General features: G+C 34.9%; 1 protein-coding gene across 1 annotated transcript in view; it reads left to right on the top strand.

The window, feature by feature from the left end:
- The window catches only part of PCDH7 (protocadherin 7), a 425,070-nt gene that overhangs the window by 187,237 nt on the left and 218,904 nt on the right, over positions 1-18,929 (top strand). Inside the window, 1 exon segment of the mRNA XM_014463433.2 lies at positions 7,773-7,989. Within this exon segment, the coding sequence (XP_014318919.1) occupies positions 7,773-7,989 (217 nt within the window).

Here is an 18,929-nt window from a genome sequence, read left to right as displayed (position 1 = left end):
AATTAGCCACTTCCCTGTGAGAGAAAGCAATCCATTTTTATTGTGCAGATTGTAACTTAGAGGATTTTGCTAATGATGGTAGACAAAGGGCAAATATGTTAAAGCATTTAAAATATTTTAAAGTATGTCTGTCTATGGGACATAATGTTTGCTTTTATGGTGTGATGTTTACCTTTGAATCTAACAATTAAGAATGGATAAAAATAGAGGTATTATTGTTTACTTTTAATATGCATCTGATCTCTATTGCTTTTCCTAGCAACTGTAAATGAACTTAGTGATAACTTTAAAAAAATAGAACTTGGAAATGTTATAATGTTTGGCAATGCTTGTATTCCAAAAGCAGAATAACATATTGCTGCTAATTTTAAAATTAATTTCCTGAACGGTGCAGATTGTATGTAGTATATGTTATTATATCAGCACTTTCAGAAAAGAAGGGTGATCATATGGTTCTCTAAAATTAGAAAAAAAAATTAATGATATTGCAAGATAAAATACCAAAATGAGGCACTTGTGATAGTTGTAGTTCAGTTGGACATCAGCTTTTTAGATATTTTTAAAAAATCACTTTTTAGAAAGTGGTTCAGTCCTCTAATGAATTTGAAATGTGGGAATTTAACTTCCCTTGAGCCCTCTGAATAAGAGCAAGATGAGATCTGGCTGCTAGGACCTACTTGAGTGACCTCTAAACTCTTATAATGCCCAGATCTAGGTTTACTGTTTGGTAACTTACATTATCAATCACAGAGGTGCAGTTTAAAAAGTAAATAAATGAATTGAATGCTCGCCACATTGTCCTTTCATAAATGCCTTACCCCTTCCAATAATGTAATTAGAACACCAGCCTTATTCCTGTAATCCAAATGTATTCTAGCTCCCCTCCTCATCTAAGCAGCCTGTCTTTCTCCTGGTCCCAAGTTCCCCAGGGGACTGGTTTTAACATCTGTCCACTTTTTTTTCAGAAAAAAATATTAATGAGCAAATGCATTTATTGAATATGAAACCTTGTATACCCCACAGCACCCAACTTAAAAATATTCTATTTGCTATGTTTGACCTTTCAAGGTTATGAGGTTAATTTTATATGGAAACTAGAGGCCCGGTGCAAGAATTCGTGCACGGGTGGGGTCTGGCTGGCCCGCCCGATTGGGGCTGATTGATCGGCCTGGCTGGCCATGGGGAGGGGACATGGGAGGTTGGCCAGCCGCCCCACCCCTGATCAGGGTGGGGGGGGCAATCAGGGGCGGGGCCGGAAAGGGGAAGGGGCCGAAGGTGGTTGGCCAGCCAGCCCTGCCCACTGATCGAACTCCTGGTGGAGGGGACAATTTGCATATTAGCCTTTTATTATATAGGATGATTATTGCAGTCACACATCCCTACCTTGGGCTCACCAGAATTTCTAGTGAGGAGGGAGGATGGGAAGAGGCAGCCTCAGGACCACCCATGGTTTGAGCGCAAGAATAGAAGACAGAGGTCCTCTCCATTAACACCTTTGCCCAACTCCTCATATGACCCATAACTTTCCAGGAAATAAATCAAATAAAATTATATTAAGAGCAAAGAATGCTGGTTCCCAGGCTATGGTGGTTTAAATTAATGTCAACTCTAATGCATTTCCATCATTTGGGGACTGGAATATTCCAGTGATTGTATATTATGGGGAGTTACTTTTTAATATATTTGTAATAACCTGTAAAATATCTGGAAGTTCTCATAGTAGGGTGTGTCTTGAAGTTAAAGTCTCCAATGTGTCACAATGGAATAAAAAACTAGTTGAGAAATGATATTCTAAAATAATCAAATATAGAAATGTGAATGCTTAGTAAGTGATTGGATTCAAATAGCTTTTGAAAAATTTGTGTGAATATATGTGCATATTTGTTTTACAAACAAGTTGTATTTAAAACAATAAAAACTTAATGCATTGATAGGAAAATTAGGTTTGAAATTACATATGATTTTCAAAAATTCTATTTAGAAGCACTGTGAATTACTGGGAAAATAATATGTATTTCTTATATTTAAAAAAAATAAACCTAAAACATAGTGGGAAATAGTTCTAGTTATGTAGCTGTATAGCTGTGGCCTGAGGTATAATGCCTTTTATAGTATATGTCTTTGAGGGAGCTTAAGGCTCTTTTTATAAACTATCTCATTATTTCTCAGGGAATTTAAGTTCCTAAGGGGCAGATATTATTATCTCTATTTTACAGACCCTGAGCCTAAGGCATAAGAACCACGGGTCAGCTAACTTGTGTGAGGTCAATAGGGAATCAATAGAGTTACTTGGAATAGAATCTTTTTCTGTTATTTCTAATGTACATTTTTTTTCCTCATTAAACACACACATACCCCCATGCCCCATGCATGAGTTTCCTCGTCATATATGCTATTTACCTTGCCTCTGTGATTTTATTTTTATTTTATTTCTGTTTTAATTCTATTTAGTTCCCAACCACTTTATGTTATAAGCACCCCTTTTTGCTTGCATCTTCAAATACTTATCTTGAAGCACATTTTTAATACCATGAAGAAAGACAAAAAACATAGATAAATTAAACTGTTAACACAAATCTTTTTCTTTTTCTTTTTTTAAATTAAAGATAGTTGGACTCTTTTTAAAAATATATGTATTTTTATTGAATTCAGAGAGGAAGGGAAAAGGAGAGAGAGATAAAAACATCAATGATGAGAGAAAACCATTGATCGGCTGCCTCCTACACAAAGGGGACTGAGCCCTCAACCGGCATTTGCCCTGACTGGGAATCGAACCGTGACATCCTGGTTCATAGGTTGACGCTCAAGCACTGTGCCATGCCAGCTGGGAATAAATCTTTTTCTTTTAACTGTGACCCTACTTCTCTTATATGTCCCATTTTTAAATTAGCAATCCATCTCCAATTTCTCCTTTTTTCCATGTGTTTACATTATGGTCTTTTACTTCCTTTGATCTAATCTATGATTGTTCTGCAGAGTTTAGAGATTTCATAGCCACAATGACCTTCTAATGGATGAATCCAATGGACATATGGTAGTCAGCATTCTTCTCCATGTCTCTGATGCTTTTGAACTTAGAAGATTTTCTTTCTTTTTAGAAATGATGTCTTCCTTGGCTTCTGAGTTTCCAAAGCGACCTGGTTTTCTTACCCACCCTCATTTTTATTATTTGCTGCTGGCCCCAACTACGGAATCTATAATCAGACCTCCAATACCTATTATCTATCAAGCTTCCTTTAGAGTTCTCAAACCACAAATCTCTCCTTTGCAATGCCTACCCTAAGTTCCTAAGCATCTTTTTTGTACCTCTATTTTATTGGAAACTTGATCATATTATGTTTTGTCTGTCTTTATATAGCTGTAAGGTTTAATTCCTTAAGTGTGTAGAAGCATTGTTGGAACATCCTTGGAAACTATAATGTATACACAATAAATGTAGGTATCATGATTTAATGACTGAATCTAATCAGCCACACTGCCCATTCTCACTACTTCATAGTTCACCCTTTTTAACATAATCTTCTGCCTTCAGTAGTTCTTTAAGCCCTTTTCTGTAAAAAATTGCCAGATCATTAGCTTTAACTTCACCCTTCTAATTACATCATTCATTTGCCTAAATAAAATCGTTGACTTCTGCTTCCTTCTGTTTATAATTCTCACACATATCCCACTCAGAATTTTTGGAATGATTTTCTTGGAGATCTTTTTCTTTCGTAACTCATTTCATTTTCAAACACATCTTCACAGTTTCAAAGAGCTGGAAGGCTGACACTCTTCCTCACGCTCTTCTGATCTTTACTCTTTTAGAAGGACCAGTTTGCCTGTGTAGGACATGAAATTATTATCATAAACAGAAAAATACAAAGCTCAGACACCTCAGGTCACTAGAAGTCTTCATGTCAATACTTTTGCATCTCGAGATGGAACAATGATTCTAACAACTCTTGAGGGAACTCTATGGACACTTAGGGGACCAGCTAGTTTCCTGGGTCAGTTTAGTGTTTTTTTATCCTCTTCCCATATGTTCTCTCAGTTGTAGAGTTTCTCCTTACTCTGTTTGCCTTCTCATCACCTGGGGAGATATTATAAACCACTGATATCCAGTCCCACAATGAATGTTGATTTCATTGTGCAACTGTTATTGGCATTACGTTTTTTCACAAGTGCTCTGGGTCGCTCTAAGCTACATCGTGGTTTAAGAATGACCATGTAAACCACTCTAATTCAGAATAGCAGTAATTAACAATGTGACAGTTATTCATAATGCAAACTCATTCTTTCTGTCACACAGTCGATGAATTGCTTTACATTTTTGGTTTCAATATTTCTGGAATATAAAAATAATAGGAATTCTGTGTTATAAGTTTTTTTTTTCTGTAAAAGTTGTCTTCTCAATAGACGTAACCTGATGATGAAGGATGATAAAATATTTGACTATCTATCATCTCCCTATGTATCTATCGATCTATGTAAATTTACATGTCTGATTGACTATTGATATTAAAGCTTAACTTTTGCAGAATTCAGGATTTAGTATTCTGTACTAATTTGGTTCACATTACCAACTTGAAAATCTTGCCACAGTGATTTTAATTATTAAAAATTATCAAAATAGGGTTTAAAGGATAGTAATATAAACTGATATTGTACTATGCAGTTCTAATGGGATCTGTTATAAAGCAGATAGAAATGATTGATGGGTAGTTTGTGATCCATTGGGTGATACTCTACTTTAAATTTTTATTGTGAATTATTTTTCATTCAGATATTATTTTAAGTAAAACATTTTATACGAAAGAAAGCATTCATGAGTATAAGTATTTTTAGAATTTATATTGATTTCTGTATTTTAAAATTAAAACATTTTTCATCATTGAATTTAATATGGAACCTAAAATATTTCATGGAGATTAAAGTGTTCACATTCAAAATAAGGTAGGCAATTAATAAAATAAAATGCACAGATAGATTCATTGCAGTTATTATATAACACATTATACAAAAATGATTATTTTGCACATTTGTCATTGCAAACATACCTATCACCTGTTTCTCTGCTATCCTATCAACTTTGGTGGAACCAGTGTATAAACACCCCACCATTGTCCTGTTTCCTACTTTTGTATGAAAATGAAACACCACTTCTTAAGATTTCTTATTCATTTCCCTTTGGTCAATTTATAACTATAAACTATGTATTTTCTTATATATTTTGAACATCTTGCATTAGTAAAGACTGATTCTAAAAGATTTGAGACTCATTAAAATAGAATTAGATATTACCACATCTTGAAGTGATAATATATCTCCATGACCCTTGGTGTTCTTTCCTAAATTTAACATTGTCATTAAAATATCATCGTTCAGTAGAATATACTTTGGTGAGTATCTTCTGTGTGCAGAGCAATGTGGTTTGAGGAAACTGTCAGTGGTCTCATTTCCAAGGTGAGACTACAGACATAAAACATATCACAGAGAGTCTGCAGTCAACAGGAAGTGATAAATGAAAAAAAAGAAAAGAAAATATGTACACATAAGGTAAAGCATCATAAATATAAAGAGGTTTCACAATCTCACAACTGCAAATATAAGAATTACTAATAAAATAAGGATAATATTTCTGTAGGGTATATTGTCATACATTTTGGCCCATGACATGTATGCTGCTTGTACTAGAAGGATTTTATAATTGTTTTAAAATACTTCAGTCCCAATTCAGGGATACATTATGAAGAGAATGTGCTTTAAATGTTTTCCCTTTACAATAAAATTCAGTGTGCACAAAGTCTGATTTTTACCAGAATAAAAAAGATTTTATAGTGACTGTATAGGACAAATAACTACATGGAAGGTGAGGTACTGAGTTCCAAGTACCAATAATGGACAATATTCCTTGAAAATATTCTATCTGAGACAAAATAAAGGGAAGATTTGTAGAAACATGTGTTTGTCTTTAGCAACGACAGTTTATAAATTTGGGGTAAATGTCACAATTCTTAGTTTTCCCTTTAATAATCTATCATGTGTTTATAATCCTTAACATTTTTAAGAATTCTCTGGTCCCAGTTTTAAGTAGTGATTTGTACTATTAACATTCTATATTATAAAGAGGTAATATGCAAATTGATCATCACGCCCTCACACAAGTTGGCTGCCCCCATGTGGTCACATGATGGCCGCCCCATGTGGTCACAAGATGGCCTCACCCATGTCATCATAAGATGGCCACTACAAGATAGCCAGGGAGGGAGGGCAGTTATTGGTGAACACCCCAGCAGGAGAGGGCAGTTGGGGGTGACCAGGCCTGCAGGGGAGGGCAGTTGGGGGGGACCAGGCTGGCAGGGGAGGACAGTTGGGGGGGAACATGTCAGCAGGGGAGGCAGTTAGGGATGACCAGGCCAACAGGGTAGGGGTTAGGGGGCAATCAGGCTGGCAGGCAGAAATGGTTAGGGGCAATCAGGCAGGCAAGTGGTTGGGAGCCAGCAGTCCTGGATTGTGAGAGGGATGTCCAGCTGCCGGACATTCTATGGGGTCGGGCCTAAACCAGCAGTTGAACATCCCCTAAAGGGTCCCAGACTGGAAAGGGTGCAGGATGGGCTGAGGGATCACCCCCCCTCCCCAGTGCACGAATTTCATGCAACAGACTTCTGGTTCAAGTTATAAAAGTGGAAAAAATGTTCTTTAACTTTCTCACTATTTTCTGGCAGGATTCGTTTTATACTTTATATGAGAAAGAAATGTGTGTTACAGGTTTAAAAATCTATATATTTATGCAACTTTCAAACGACATAAGAGCTTTAAACCCAACTATTGCCATGAATGACCTCAGACATGTATTACAGAATCTTTTCATATTGCTCCCCAACGCCCCAGATATTATGTATGTAACCCTGTCAATGGATGGCATTAGTTTATTTCCTTAATGAACCTTCATTTTTTACTTTGCAGTTACAATAATGTGTAAATTCCATGCATAGTAAATCTTCAGGCAATGTCAGTATCATTGCAAATTGTGGGGTCCAATTATATAAAGATTTGCAACATTTTAAAAATCCAGTCTAAAGGCTGTACATGATGTTACTCTTTTAGAACAAATTATAGTCATAGAAAGCACATACAATTAAATTTTTAGTTCATTTTCCATTCCCTGATTAAGAAAACTTTTATCTATTATTTCAATACTACCCTCAAAATTTCAAGGTCAATAGGTAATATGTTTAATATGAATGAAGTAAGAAATATATTCCTATTTTCTAGCAACTGCATCTGAATTCCTACTCATCAGCTGTACCTTTAATAGTTTAAATCATCTGCCAGAACACGTATTTTTAAACCATTAGATCATATGGAAAATGTATTTAAAATGAAGTCTTCTTACAATGTATTAATTAAATATTTATTGCTTTCTCAAACCACTGACCCTTGTTTTTATAGAGTCCATTTGTGAAAAACATATTTGAAGTGAAGACTACAGAATAGATAAAGATTGAATAAGTGGGACTAACATAGATGTAAATGTGTGTTTTAGTGAAATTGCTGTTTTCTAATCTCTGTTTCAGAAAGGGAATTTTCAGGTTGTCCATAATAAAATCTAAGTTCTAGGCATTGCCTCAGAAAATAAGGAGTTTACCAAATAGATTTCATCATATCATATTAACCATTTTATATTGAATGAGTTGTCAGTAGACCTTGATGTATGTAATTTATGTATTTTTAATAAGATCATTGACTCTCTTCTACCTCAGTGACATTCAGAATCTTTTCTTTTACAGCCATTTCGTAGAGTGACGTTTTCTGTTGTGAGTCAGCCTCAGGACCCACATCAGGGGTCACTGCAGAGTTGCTATGACAGCGGGCTGGAGGAGTCAGAAACACCAAGCAGTAAGAGTTCATCAGGGCCAAGACTGGGTGCCCTTCCACTCCCAGAGGACAACTATGAGAGGACCACGCCGGATGGCAGTGTTGGTGAGGCAGAGCATATGGAAAATGGTAGGGGCAAACACAACATCCACACACATAATCACGCTAGCGAGCCGTAATAAGTAGCCTCGTGAAGGTCAGTCTAAACCCAAAATAAAACAGCTGACACTAAAACTCTTCTATTTGAAATCATAAATATTTCCTAAAGTGAATGCTAAGTAAGGGAGCATAACTATATAGGTAAAATTCACCATTGTTAGACAGCCTGTCAGAAATAAACAGTTACAAATAAAAGTAGTATCTGTTATGAAAAAAACTAAATTAGTGCATAATACTGAAATGAGAGCAATTTGAGAAAGGTCATGTGTTATTGTTTTCTTCTATTCATTTTTGTCATGCAACTATTTCTTCAATTGCAACTGTCCAGTCTTAGTGAAAGGAAATGACAGTCAACACACTTGCTCTACTCTTTCTTCTCCTAGGCATTTAGAAAAGCATTTCAAACCTTTCTTCAATGATAGCTGACATGGAGTCAAGAAGGAGAATGGTATTATCTTGTTCTCGCAAGTATATTGTAAATGCTATTAGAATTCCCCTCTCACTTAAGTATACGATTTTTCTCACTTTTGTGTAAGGAAATGGGCGGAAAACAAATCATAGTACTCTATTTCTCTTTCTGTTGTGAGATGATTCTCACAATTACCACAACAATTGGCCTTATGCACATTTTTCTCTAAGTTACCGAATTACGATTGCGAATAGTACCTATAAAAGTTTATGCATTCATTTATGTTCCCAAAGACAATGAGGTGATTTATTTTTTGGATTTCAGGTTCTGAGTAAATGCCTGAGGAATAGGTTTATGTTTAATAATGGAATGGTGAATTTCTTACTAAGTTTATTATTATTTCAAGTATAAAAAGAGATTATATGTAGGGAGGGGAAGTAAGGGGAATCACAAACATTTTATCTCATGAAAACTGGAAATTAATTTTTTTCATCATTTCATCCTCCAAGTGAAATAAGACATTCTTTTTGTTACATAGCAGTTTCTTTGGTGATGATATGCAAATAGAATATATTAATGCAGAAGAAACTGATTTATTTCTAGCGTTTTAACTATTAATATTAAAATTCAACACTAGAGAGTGATATATCAAAAGTGACCCCAAGTGAAATCATTGCTAAACTAAACAATGTTAAATAATTATTTTTCCACATTGCTATCTGGGTGAGAAGATATGATGTCAGGGTCTGATTCTTGATAATCCCTCTTGATTAATTTAGAATTAAGATGGCATTTTGCCTTATGGCTATAAAGGCATGCTTATCTGTGTGTATGGTGGTGTGTGCTTATGTGGATGGGAGTTTGATATGGTTTTTAAGAATTAACTTTAGTGTTTTTGAAATAATTATAAATATATTTGATATGCATTGGAGTGCTGATGAATATATATTTAAGGCAAATATGTTTGAAATGCTTTGAACAAATGTAAAAATTAAATTTAAAACACTGTAATAATATTTTACATATGCACATGCAAGCATGCACACACCCAGGAAGGCAGGATTAATTGATTTAAGGGCATTACTATATGCATGATTACCTTTTGATGATACGATATAATTTTGTTTTTAAAAGTACTTGTCTCACCATAAACAACAATGAATAATTAAGTATTTTTATGTCAGCTATATTAATAGAAAAACTTTGTATCATTGGCATTATGATCACACTTTAATGTAATTTTTTTTTAGTTTAAGTGATTCAGTGCCTTCAAAATAAGAAGGAAATGATGACTAATAAACAACATTACAATATGACAAACATGTAATGGTTACTTTTAATAAACATGCATGTCATGGAAAGTTAAACAGATGAGCCCGTTAAGAGACTAGAAAGTTTACGAAGAAACATTTCCCAAAGAAGGCTCTGAGTTATTTTTTATAACCATGTTTTTCGTCTTGGCAATAGTAAGGACCATCATAATATAACTGATTTTTCCTGACTTTGTATGTGACTGCCACTTGAAATTCCGAGTTTACATAACGGTTTGTCATCTGCCAGCTGTGACTCATGTTAGCCCTGCTCCGTAGGTAACGGCAGAAGGAGGAGAAGGAGATGGGATTCACTTTGGGTGATCCGAATGTAGCCCTTGACATTTGAATGAGGGTTTGGTCAGGTCCAAGTTTTCAGACCAGCTATAAAGTGCAATTGTATTGCTTGCATTCTGGTAATTTCATTTTCCATTTTAATGGGTCATTCTGACATGAATAGAATTGGGATGGAAACCTGTCAAGTATTCATTTGTCATATTTAATTGGAATCCAGGTAATCGGCGGTGTCTTGCTTGGTTAGGTTTTAATCAGGATTTGTATTGGATTTTCCATGAAAATATCATTTTGGATGCTGTCCTAGTTTCTAATTATTATTACCTCAAATATTTTCCTTGAATTTTAACCTATGTGAAACTATGCAGTTATAACATTGTTTTGGATAAACTTTCATTGTAAAATTTAGAAGATAATTTTCAGTACAATGATATACAACATTCTAACACTCCAATGTCATAATGTAACTGACTATAAGTTGGGGTAGCTAATAATAAAAATAAGTTTTCACAGATGTGACAGTAAGGATACAACTAATCACAGGAAAATGTAAGTAGATAGGCAGTGAAATGCATATGTTTTACAAAAGCCTTTGTCTGGTTTCTATACTTTAGCATAATAAATACAATTCCATTAAGAAGGCGTGTGGGTTAACTCTTTATATAACAAGCTTTACCTTATATTCCAACCCACATTAGTGACAGATGCCAAATGAGATTTTCTCTTATTAGCTTAGGAAAGAAAATGCACTCTAAGATATAATTTCTTAAAACCTGATCTAATAATTAGAATGAGACCCACCAATTTGATAAATCCAAATTTGGGGTACTTACATTCATCCCATGGGTTTCTGGAAATAAATAATGGAAATTATTCCATTTAAAAAATTTTAAAACCCTTATGAATTATACATGAAAAAGATTACTAATATAGTTTTGTTCCTTTTACATTAATTATTATCAATATTATGATTATTCAAATTGATCCTTTGATAAGACTGGAGGAAACTGGTTATTTATTATTTTATTAAAATACATTTAGTGGAATCAAATATTTTAAAATATGGAATTCAAGGTGGGAAATTGAGTAATGATAAAATATTTGAAGATGAAATGTTAAAATAAAACCTACAGTAATGAATTGATAATTGAAGTGAAAACCAAATATTAGGTTTAAAAACATGATCACATTAAGGGCAGGCATTGGCTGTGCAAAAGCTTGCCCTGCTCTTAATTACATAGGAGCCTTCACACTTTACCTTGGAGTGGTATTTCACAATTTCTCTAGGTCTATTGTATATATTTATCTTGGCCCCTGCTTTCATGCCATGGTCTCTTTACTCTTCCCCAAGTACCCCCTGAATCATACTTGCAAGGCTAGCTTGTCTTTGCTATGTATCACTTGAGCAGATGTATTATTTAATAACTCAAATATAAAAAATGTTCCACTTGACCGCTAATTCCAGTTTTGCCATTAGGATTGTGTAGGTCACTTTCTCCATCTGGGTCTGCTTCTGGTCATCTAATAAGGCAATTAACTCAATTAACTCTAAAATCTTAGCCAGAACCAGCAATCTACAATTCTCTCCTCACAACCAATTACTCTCTGGAACAGAAAGAGACCTCTGGGTCTCTTAGCGAGATGGTGAGCAAATTTGATAATATGTGTTAATGTGGGCAGGGCAAAGGTAATGCTAGGGCCTTCCTTGCAACCCATGTACCATATGCATCTTATGGAAGATAAATCAAAGTAGTGGACTGAGTGCAGTGGTGTGATTTCTAGCCTTTTGGGGGGCAAGGTTGGTACCACTATAAGCCAAGGTGGGAGTTAGTTTTGGAGCCTCCTTCAAATCACACTGTACAAGAGCCACCTGTAGATCTGACCTAGCCCTGGGTGCAATATCCTTAAAATATATTAATTATGATTAAATGATCTCTCGGTAGAATAAGCACATTTACCTTTTTATTTTCTTGACAGTGAGTGTAAACTTTGGTTAGAGTAAGAGTGATCAAAGGGTGGAAAACAGTATGTATTTTTCTCTAGGTAAAATTACAAGTAGTTTAACATAAAATGAAACAAAACCAGGAAAATAGCAGTTGATCCGTGGGGAAAATTTTAAAAAGTTAAATTTGGCCACTCTAAATGCCTAAATAATTGTATGCCTCTTGATTCTCTCAGATATTTAAGAAATAATTTTGATTTGTATATATTGATATTTTTTTAATTCCCCACTTCCAAACTTTCTCTGCTTTTTCAGACTTATATAAGCTATACTTAATTGTTGCTTTATTCTTTCTCACTCCACATGCTTTAGGTAGTGTTTAGATTACATTGCCCTTGAAGGTTAAAACATGTTACAGTCCACCACAAACGCATTTGCTATCTGCCATGCACTTTTCACATTGCTTTCAGAAATAAATGGCTATCTACATGAACTATTATTTGAGAATGAGCCACCATTTTTCTATGACTGTAGGTAATGAGCAGATAGATGAAAGTCATATCTTTTTGTGAGATAAAGGGCCTCCTCTCTCTCTAGTTTCCTCCCACCTCCCCAATTTTCAGCAGTCACCTGTAAGCTACTGTCATCTAGTCACTGTAGGCTTGTGCTGTTTTCAATTTAGACTGAAATATGTAGCACAGCTGCCTCTCTGTCTTCCCAGAGATGCCCATGCGCTTGTTAATGTTGCAAACATAATACCACGAAACAAATGCTCCGCAACATTTTTTTCTGGAGGAAGATACTAACGTTCCTTGGAAAGGATTCATTTTCGTGGTTCTGCATGTCACCCTGTCACTCTAGTTGCCAGTGTGTGACGGAGGCTGCATCTTCTACTTTCCCATCCACCTGTGAAATAGCCCCTATCCCCAAGTGTCCTCAAGAAGTCCACCTGCCCTCACTCAGGAGATCCCTGCTTACTCCCACTTCTTCAGATGTATGAGAGAGGAGCAGTGATTATGAAGACTGTCTCTGCACTGGGTTTCAGTCAATGCAGATGTATGTACGGCAGCTTTCCAGCAAAATGAGCCGCGCAATCTAAAAGGACCTAAAGGAGATTTTCGTTCCAGAGGAGGAGAGGCAATGTTGTGGATAGAATGCAGTGGTTTAAAACCAGGCTTTGAAATCTGATGATATCAGTTTGAATCCTGATTTCTCCTCTTACGAATAGTGTAATTCCCTGACCTCTCTTAGCCCCACTTTTTTCAATAATAAGTCATAGAATGATTGTGGAAGAAACCAAATAGGATAATAGCACCCAATAATTTATAAGTATAACAGCAGCAATCATTTCACAATATTAATGGCTGATACAATTATTTACTACTATTATTTAAATAATATGATAAATGATTGTGATTATTACTTACTGGTTGGATTGGACATAGCACAATGGCTTCCTCATCAAAACGTTATAAAATGTTTAGTCTCACAAAGAAAGCATCCTGTAATTACTGGTAAGGATGACATTCTGACCTTGAATACCTTTTGCTGAATTTCTCATTTTTGTAGGTTGACAAGGGCAACAACCAGGAGCAATGTCCTTTAAACATATAAAGGACCTAAAATGAGAGGAAGAAATAATTCTATCTTCTAGCAGCAAATCAACCCAACTCTGTGCTCTTTTTCATTCTGGGCGGATGAAGCCATTATTATCGTCCCACATTCCCTATTCTCTTTTTAAAAAACGGTTTTACATTTTACACCTAGCATTCCAGTTGAATGAGTGTTGGTCAGGTGTACGTTTCCTTTGAACTGCTGCAAAATGTTCACATTGACGAGGAAAACAAGCTGAAAAAAAAACAGTCCAATTAGTATGCTCACCGAACTCTCAGCCCTTTCTTTTTTAATCTCAGTATTAATAATTAACACTAATAAAACATATGGCCATATTACCCTTTTTATTCTAATTAGACACTTTAAAACTAAATCACTCTGCTGAACCTTCTGACATTTGAGGACAGAATGAGCTCTCATCAAATCTCAAAGTGATTTTGGAGGTCAGTTAGTGAGTTTGTTGCCTCCAAACTCTCAAAGCATTCGCTTATTGCCATTTTAAAACACTTATTGAATAATGCATTCTATGTTTAGCTTCCTATTTAGTTAAGGTATTATCCCCATATTTTCCACATAGCGTTTTGCTTATAGATTGCATGTACTTCTTCCTCAGATTTTTTTCTAGATTTGTGTATAAAATACTTGATGTTGCTGAAACATGACACTCTAAAGCATCTTTTAGGTGATAAAGAAACTCTGGAACTTGGGTTTTATAGTGTAGTTAGCACTCAACCTCAGAGGTGAGTCTACTTACTGAGAAACTGTTTCATCTCAATATTCTTCTTTTAGGGTAAAACACTCTATTCTTACCTTTTCTATTGAATGCTTTTTTTTTGTAAGAAAAGCTTTCTTTAGTAAAGCAAGGCAGAATAATATCTCTTGTTTAATGGAATGATTGTATGGTGACAAAGCTGTGGTTATTCACTTTGATTCAACAAGCATGCTTTGAAAATAAAATATATCCAAGGTTCTCTGAGGAAGTTGAAGTGATGAGAAATAATTCCAGCTTTCATGGTGGCCGTCCTTATGTCGGGGAGATACAACCTTGTAGAGAGTTCACTATGATATGAAAAAAAGAAAGCTCGTTAGAGAAGATTAGAGTGGTATGCAGTACAGAGAAGGGAGAGGAAATTATATAGACGAAACAATTGTAAATGTTTTCATTGAAATTTGACATTTAGTAAGTAACATTTTGGGCTGAAAGAAGGCTATGAAATGTTACCTATTTCCTACATCATATCCTCTCTTTTTACCTATCTTCAACATAGTTTTAAGAAAATTATTAAATTGGCTTTGAGGCTTCATGATAAACTAAATTAAGTCAAATTATTTGTTTTGTTTTGAGTTGAGTTTGTTTATTTTCTATACCTTCCCTTTTTTGTGCTAAATATAATTAGTTTTTAAAAAAAGCTCCAGAATTTATCATTGATGAAATTGGCAGCAGATGCTGAATGGCAGCAGAAACTACAGAACAGGTTAGTTTTATGTCTCTTTTCTTTCCTTGTTTATAAATATAATTTCTAAAATATCTGCTTTAAATTAGGCCTTTCAAACATAATAAGAGTCTGTGAATAATCTTTTGAAGTTATTGTTTTCTTTTCAGAAGACCAATTGTCTTACTTAAATTAAATAGATAATTAGATTAGGGTTGATTGCATTATAGTAAGCTTATTTTTTTAAAGCTATTTATTCCTTGTGTTGGTTACAAATTGTTTTTGTAATTGCTATCTCAAGATGTAAGTTATGTTTCTGGGTATTTGTCTTTATGTTACATGCCCTTTCTAGCTGAAATATAGACAATAGGTTGCCTTGTTTTAAATCTTATTTCTGATAAATTTTCCTTAATCTATGCAAATAGATTTATTGATGTTACTCTCATTATCTTGTATGCCTTCTTATTACTATCCAGAAAGTATACTAAGTTTATTACAAAAGGAGAAAATATTTGAAACGCATGAAAATTTAAATGCTCCTTAGAAACAGATTTTCAACTGCTAAAATATGACAATCTTAAAAGAAACTAATTTTGATACTGTATATTAAAATGAAATCTGTGACAAGTGCTATAAAATATTTTGGTGATAGAAAGGTAGTAGAATAGTGTCCTGCTGTTTAAAAATTGTCTACTCATTCATTTCTCTTGCAAAACATTCATTCTTTGACTTTATTTCTTATCTGAACTACTCAGCATCTACATAGAGGAAGTAATTTGAGGACCCACATAAATCTGAGAGAGGTTTGTTTCTCTGAGGTTGAATTCTTGAACCTCAGTGAACTAGACTGAATCATGCATATTGTTTCTATTCAGTTTGAGGCTGCATTTCACTAACCCAGCATTTGTAGCAAAAGGTCATATCAGCCATAGATGAAATTTTATACAATGAACAGAGAATTTGCACTATTATCAGAATTCATTAAGTTCAAGAACCATTTGTTGAGCATTTTACTCTATGCAAATTCCCATGGAGGATCTAAAGGTGAGGGAGGCATGCTCTCTGCCTTCTATGCATTTTAGTATTGCGGTAGAGGGTGAGATGGACCGAATTACATGTTTGAAAGTAAAGGCATAAGAGGCCCTCTACAGATTAAATGATGCTAGGGCCAGAGGAAGATATGGGTAGCAGATATGAAGAATTGTAGCCAAGTCTTGAAGGATGGGTGAGGAGATATTTGATAAGCAGAAATATGGGTAAGATTATAGAGAATCATGAGTGATGTCAAGAATAGAAACCTGAGAGGGTGGGAAAACATTGGTGCTATTGAAAACCTGGGAAAAATAGGAGAATACCACATTTCCAGGAGAATGTATCTGATTAAGGCATGTGGCCTTTAAGGTACCTTTAAACATTCAGGTGACATCTAGCAAGTGATTGAAAATATATATTTAAACTTGAGAGTACAAAGAGTAGCAAAAATATAGCTTTAAAATCGTTAGCACCCTGGGGATTATGAAATCTTGGGAACAAATAAGATAGTTAATTCAGCACATGATACCAGAGAAGAGATCATGTTCAACAGAGTATGTGAAAACAATACTGAACTGTAAGAGAATATTGGAGAAGTAAGTTTTGGTGCTGGGAAGGATATTTTTAAAAATGTGGCAGGCTGAGGAGGGATTTAGAATTAGAAAATTAGTGGTTTTCAAATGCCCAGTGATTCAGAGATGGAGGGAAAGATGTATACACATGATTGTACAGCCATTGATTAATGAAGAGAAATAGGAGACCTAGTTGGGAGCTATATTGCCTTTTACATGCCTTGTCTACCACTGTACTGTAATAAGTGGTGTGAGAGCAGGATCTTTGCCTTGTTCACCATAGGGGTGATACATCTGGAATAATCCCTACACATAGGTGTCCAAAAACATTGCTGAATTTAGTTATATGGGGTAGAAGCCCAATGTTGCAGATAAAGATTCAGTAGAATTGAGACAACTGAAAAAGGCAAAGACCAGGAAATGTGTAGTATAAGAATATACTTGAGCATTTCTTTTTCCGGTCAACAAATCCATTATAATGTCATTATCAGAGACATGGGCATGGTTGCATCCCTTGATATCTATATTAATGAATTTCCTAAGCATCTTATAAGCCCTTTGTTCAGGGTTTTATTGTTTGTTTATTTTTACAGTTTTCTGAAATTAACTACGGACTCTGAAATTTCTGTATAATAGCTTTTGCTCTTTTCTTGAGTTATATAGTAATTACTATTTCAAATGAGTTTTGGCCTCCCATATGACTTTTGTGCTTTATTTTATACTAGGCAATCATTTATCCATTTATACTAGGCCATCATTTGTCCATCATTTTTCCATTTGAAACTAAAATAGTGCCTGACTAATTGCATTTTTGGTACGATCCAGTAATTGATAATAGTGTCCTGGTCATTGCAAAAAAAAAATTTGTTTGTGATTAAAAGATAGCACTGTAATAGTGCTAGAAATTGCTAGCAACTATGCAAATAGATATGCTTTGAAACAGAAAATAATGAAAAAAGAATTTGCATGAAAAATAAATTTAAATGCTATAGGACAAGATCTGTCAAATTTCATTCTATTTTACATGTAAAAAAAAATCACAGAAATGCAGTGCCAAAGATGTTTACCACAGCTAGTACACCTTGCAAGGGAACAAATCCCTCCAAATATATTATGTGCAAAGACATACTGATAATGATTTGTCAGTCAGATGTCACTTTTGATGTTGTTTTTATCTGAGGAAGGACAACCATCAATGTCACATGAATTTATTCTCTTTTCTCTGTGTCCATTGTTGCATACTAGGAATTATAAGTAGAAGGGATTATATTGATAAAACTTGTCTTCTAGCCCAAGATAATTTAACCAATTGCTAGGTAATAATTTCCAAATAAAATGTACCTACTATTTAATCATGCATACATTTATATGGTTCATCAAAAATCTCTAGACATGTCTATTTTCAGGCTTCCTCGATGCACTTCCCATGTCCTGGAATATTGAATGGAATGTATGGAAATGTAGTGCATACCAAGAAAGGACTACCTGTCTAGTTTCCAAGTGGCCTCCAGGTGGTACCTGGAAAATTTTTTTTTCTAAATGCAAAATTACTTTCATCAGCATGCCGAATGTACAGAGCCAAGGCCAATTCTCAACAGCATTATAAGATCCTGAAATATTAGTGAATTACATTTTAAACGGGAGAATATTCCATTTAAGAAATAGGAGAGTCCCTTTTTCCTCTCCAAGGCAATGCCCTCTATCTCTAAGGAGACCCAAGGAAAATGTACCTCTTCAAAGACTGCCTGGTAAGGATGGAATCAGAAGAGGGACTTCTTCAGCCAGACCCAGTGAGGCTGGATGAGATCTGCTGAAACGAATGCACCATTGATTGAGATCATCTCCTGAAAACAGATTGCTGTGGCTTCCTAGATTCAGGGCCTCTTTCAGTTCTGGGTACTAACTTCAATCCTGTGTCTCTAAGTTGTGCTTATTGTTTGTTTGCTCTTTTTAAACATTATCTTTTAAGGATATTGCATATTCTTTTTTTAATATATGCTTTTATTGAATTTTAGAGAGGGGGGAAGAAAGAGGGAGAGAGAGATATGGAAACATCAATGATGAGAGAGAAACATTATTGATCAGCTGCCTCCTGCACGCCCCCCACTAGGGATCAAACCCACAACCTGAGCATGTGCCCTGACCGGGGAATTGAACCACTGACCTCTTGGTTCCTGGGTCAATGCTCAACCACTGAGCCACATCCTTCCAGGCTCATATTCTTTTTTAAGAGATGATTTTCTTAATATCAGCTCTAGGCAATCTTCTATGGCTACCTTTCTTACCTCTGGTTCATTCTGTAAT

This window comes from Myotis lucifugus, unplaced genomic scaffold (genome assembly GCF_000147115.1).
Source record: "Myotis lucifugus unplaced genomic scaffold, Myoluc2.0 scaffold_209, whole genome shotgun sequence".
Lineage (NCBI taxonomy): Eukaryota > Metazoa > Chordata > Mammalia > Chiroptera > Vespertilionidae > Myotis > Myotis lucifugus.
Note: the sequence above shows the minus strand (reverse complement) of the source record. Positions and strands in the feature narration are given on the sequence as shown.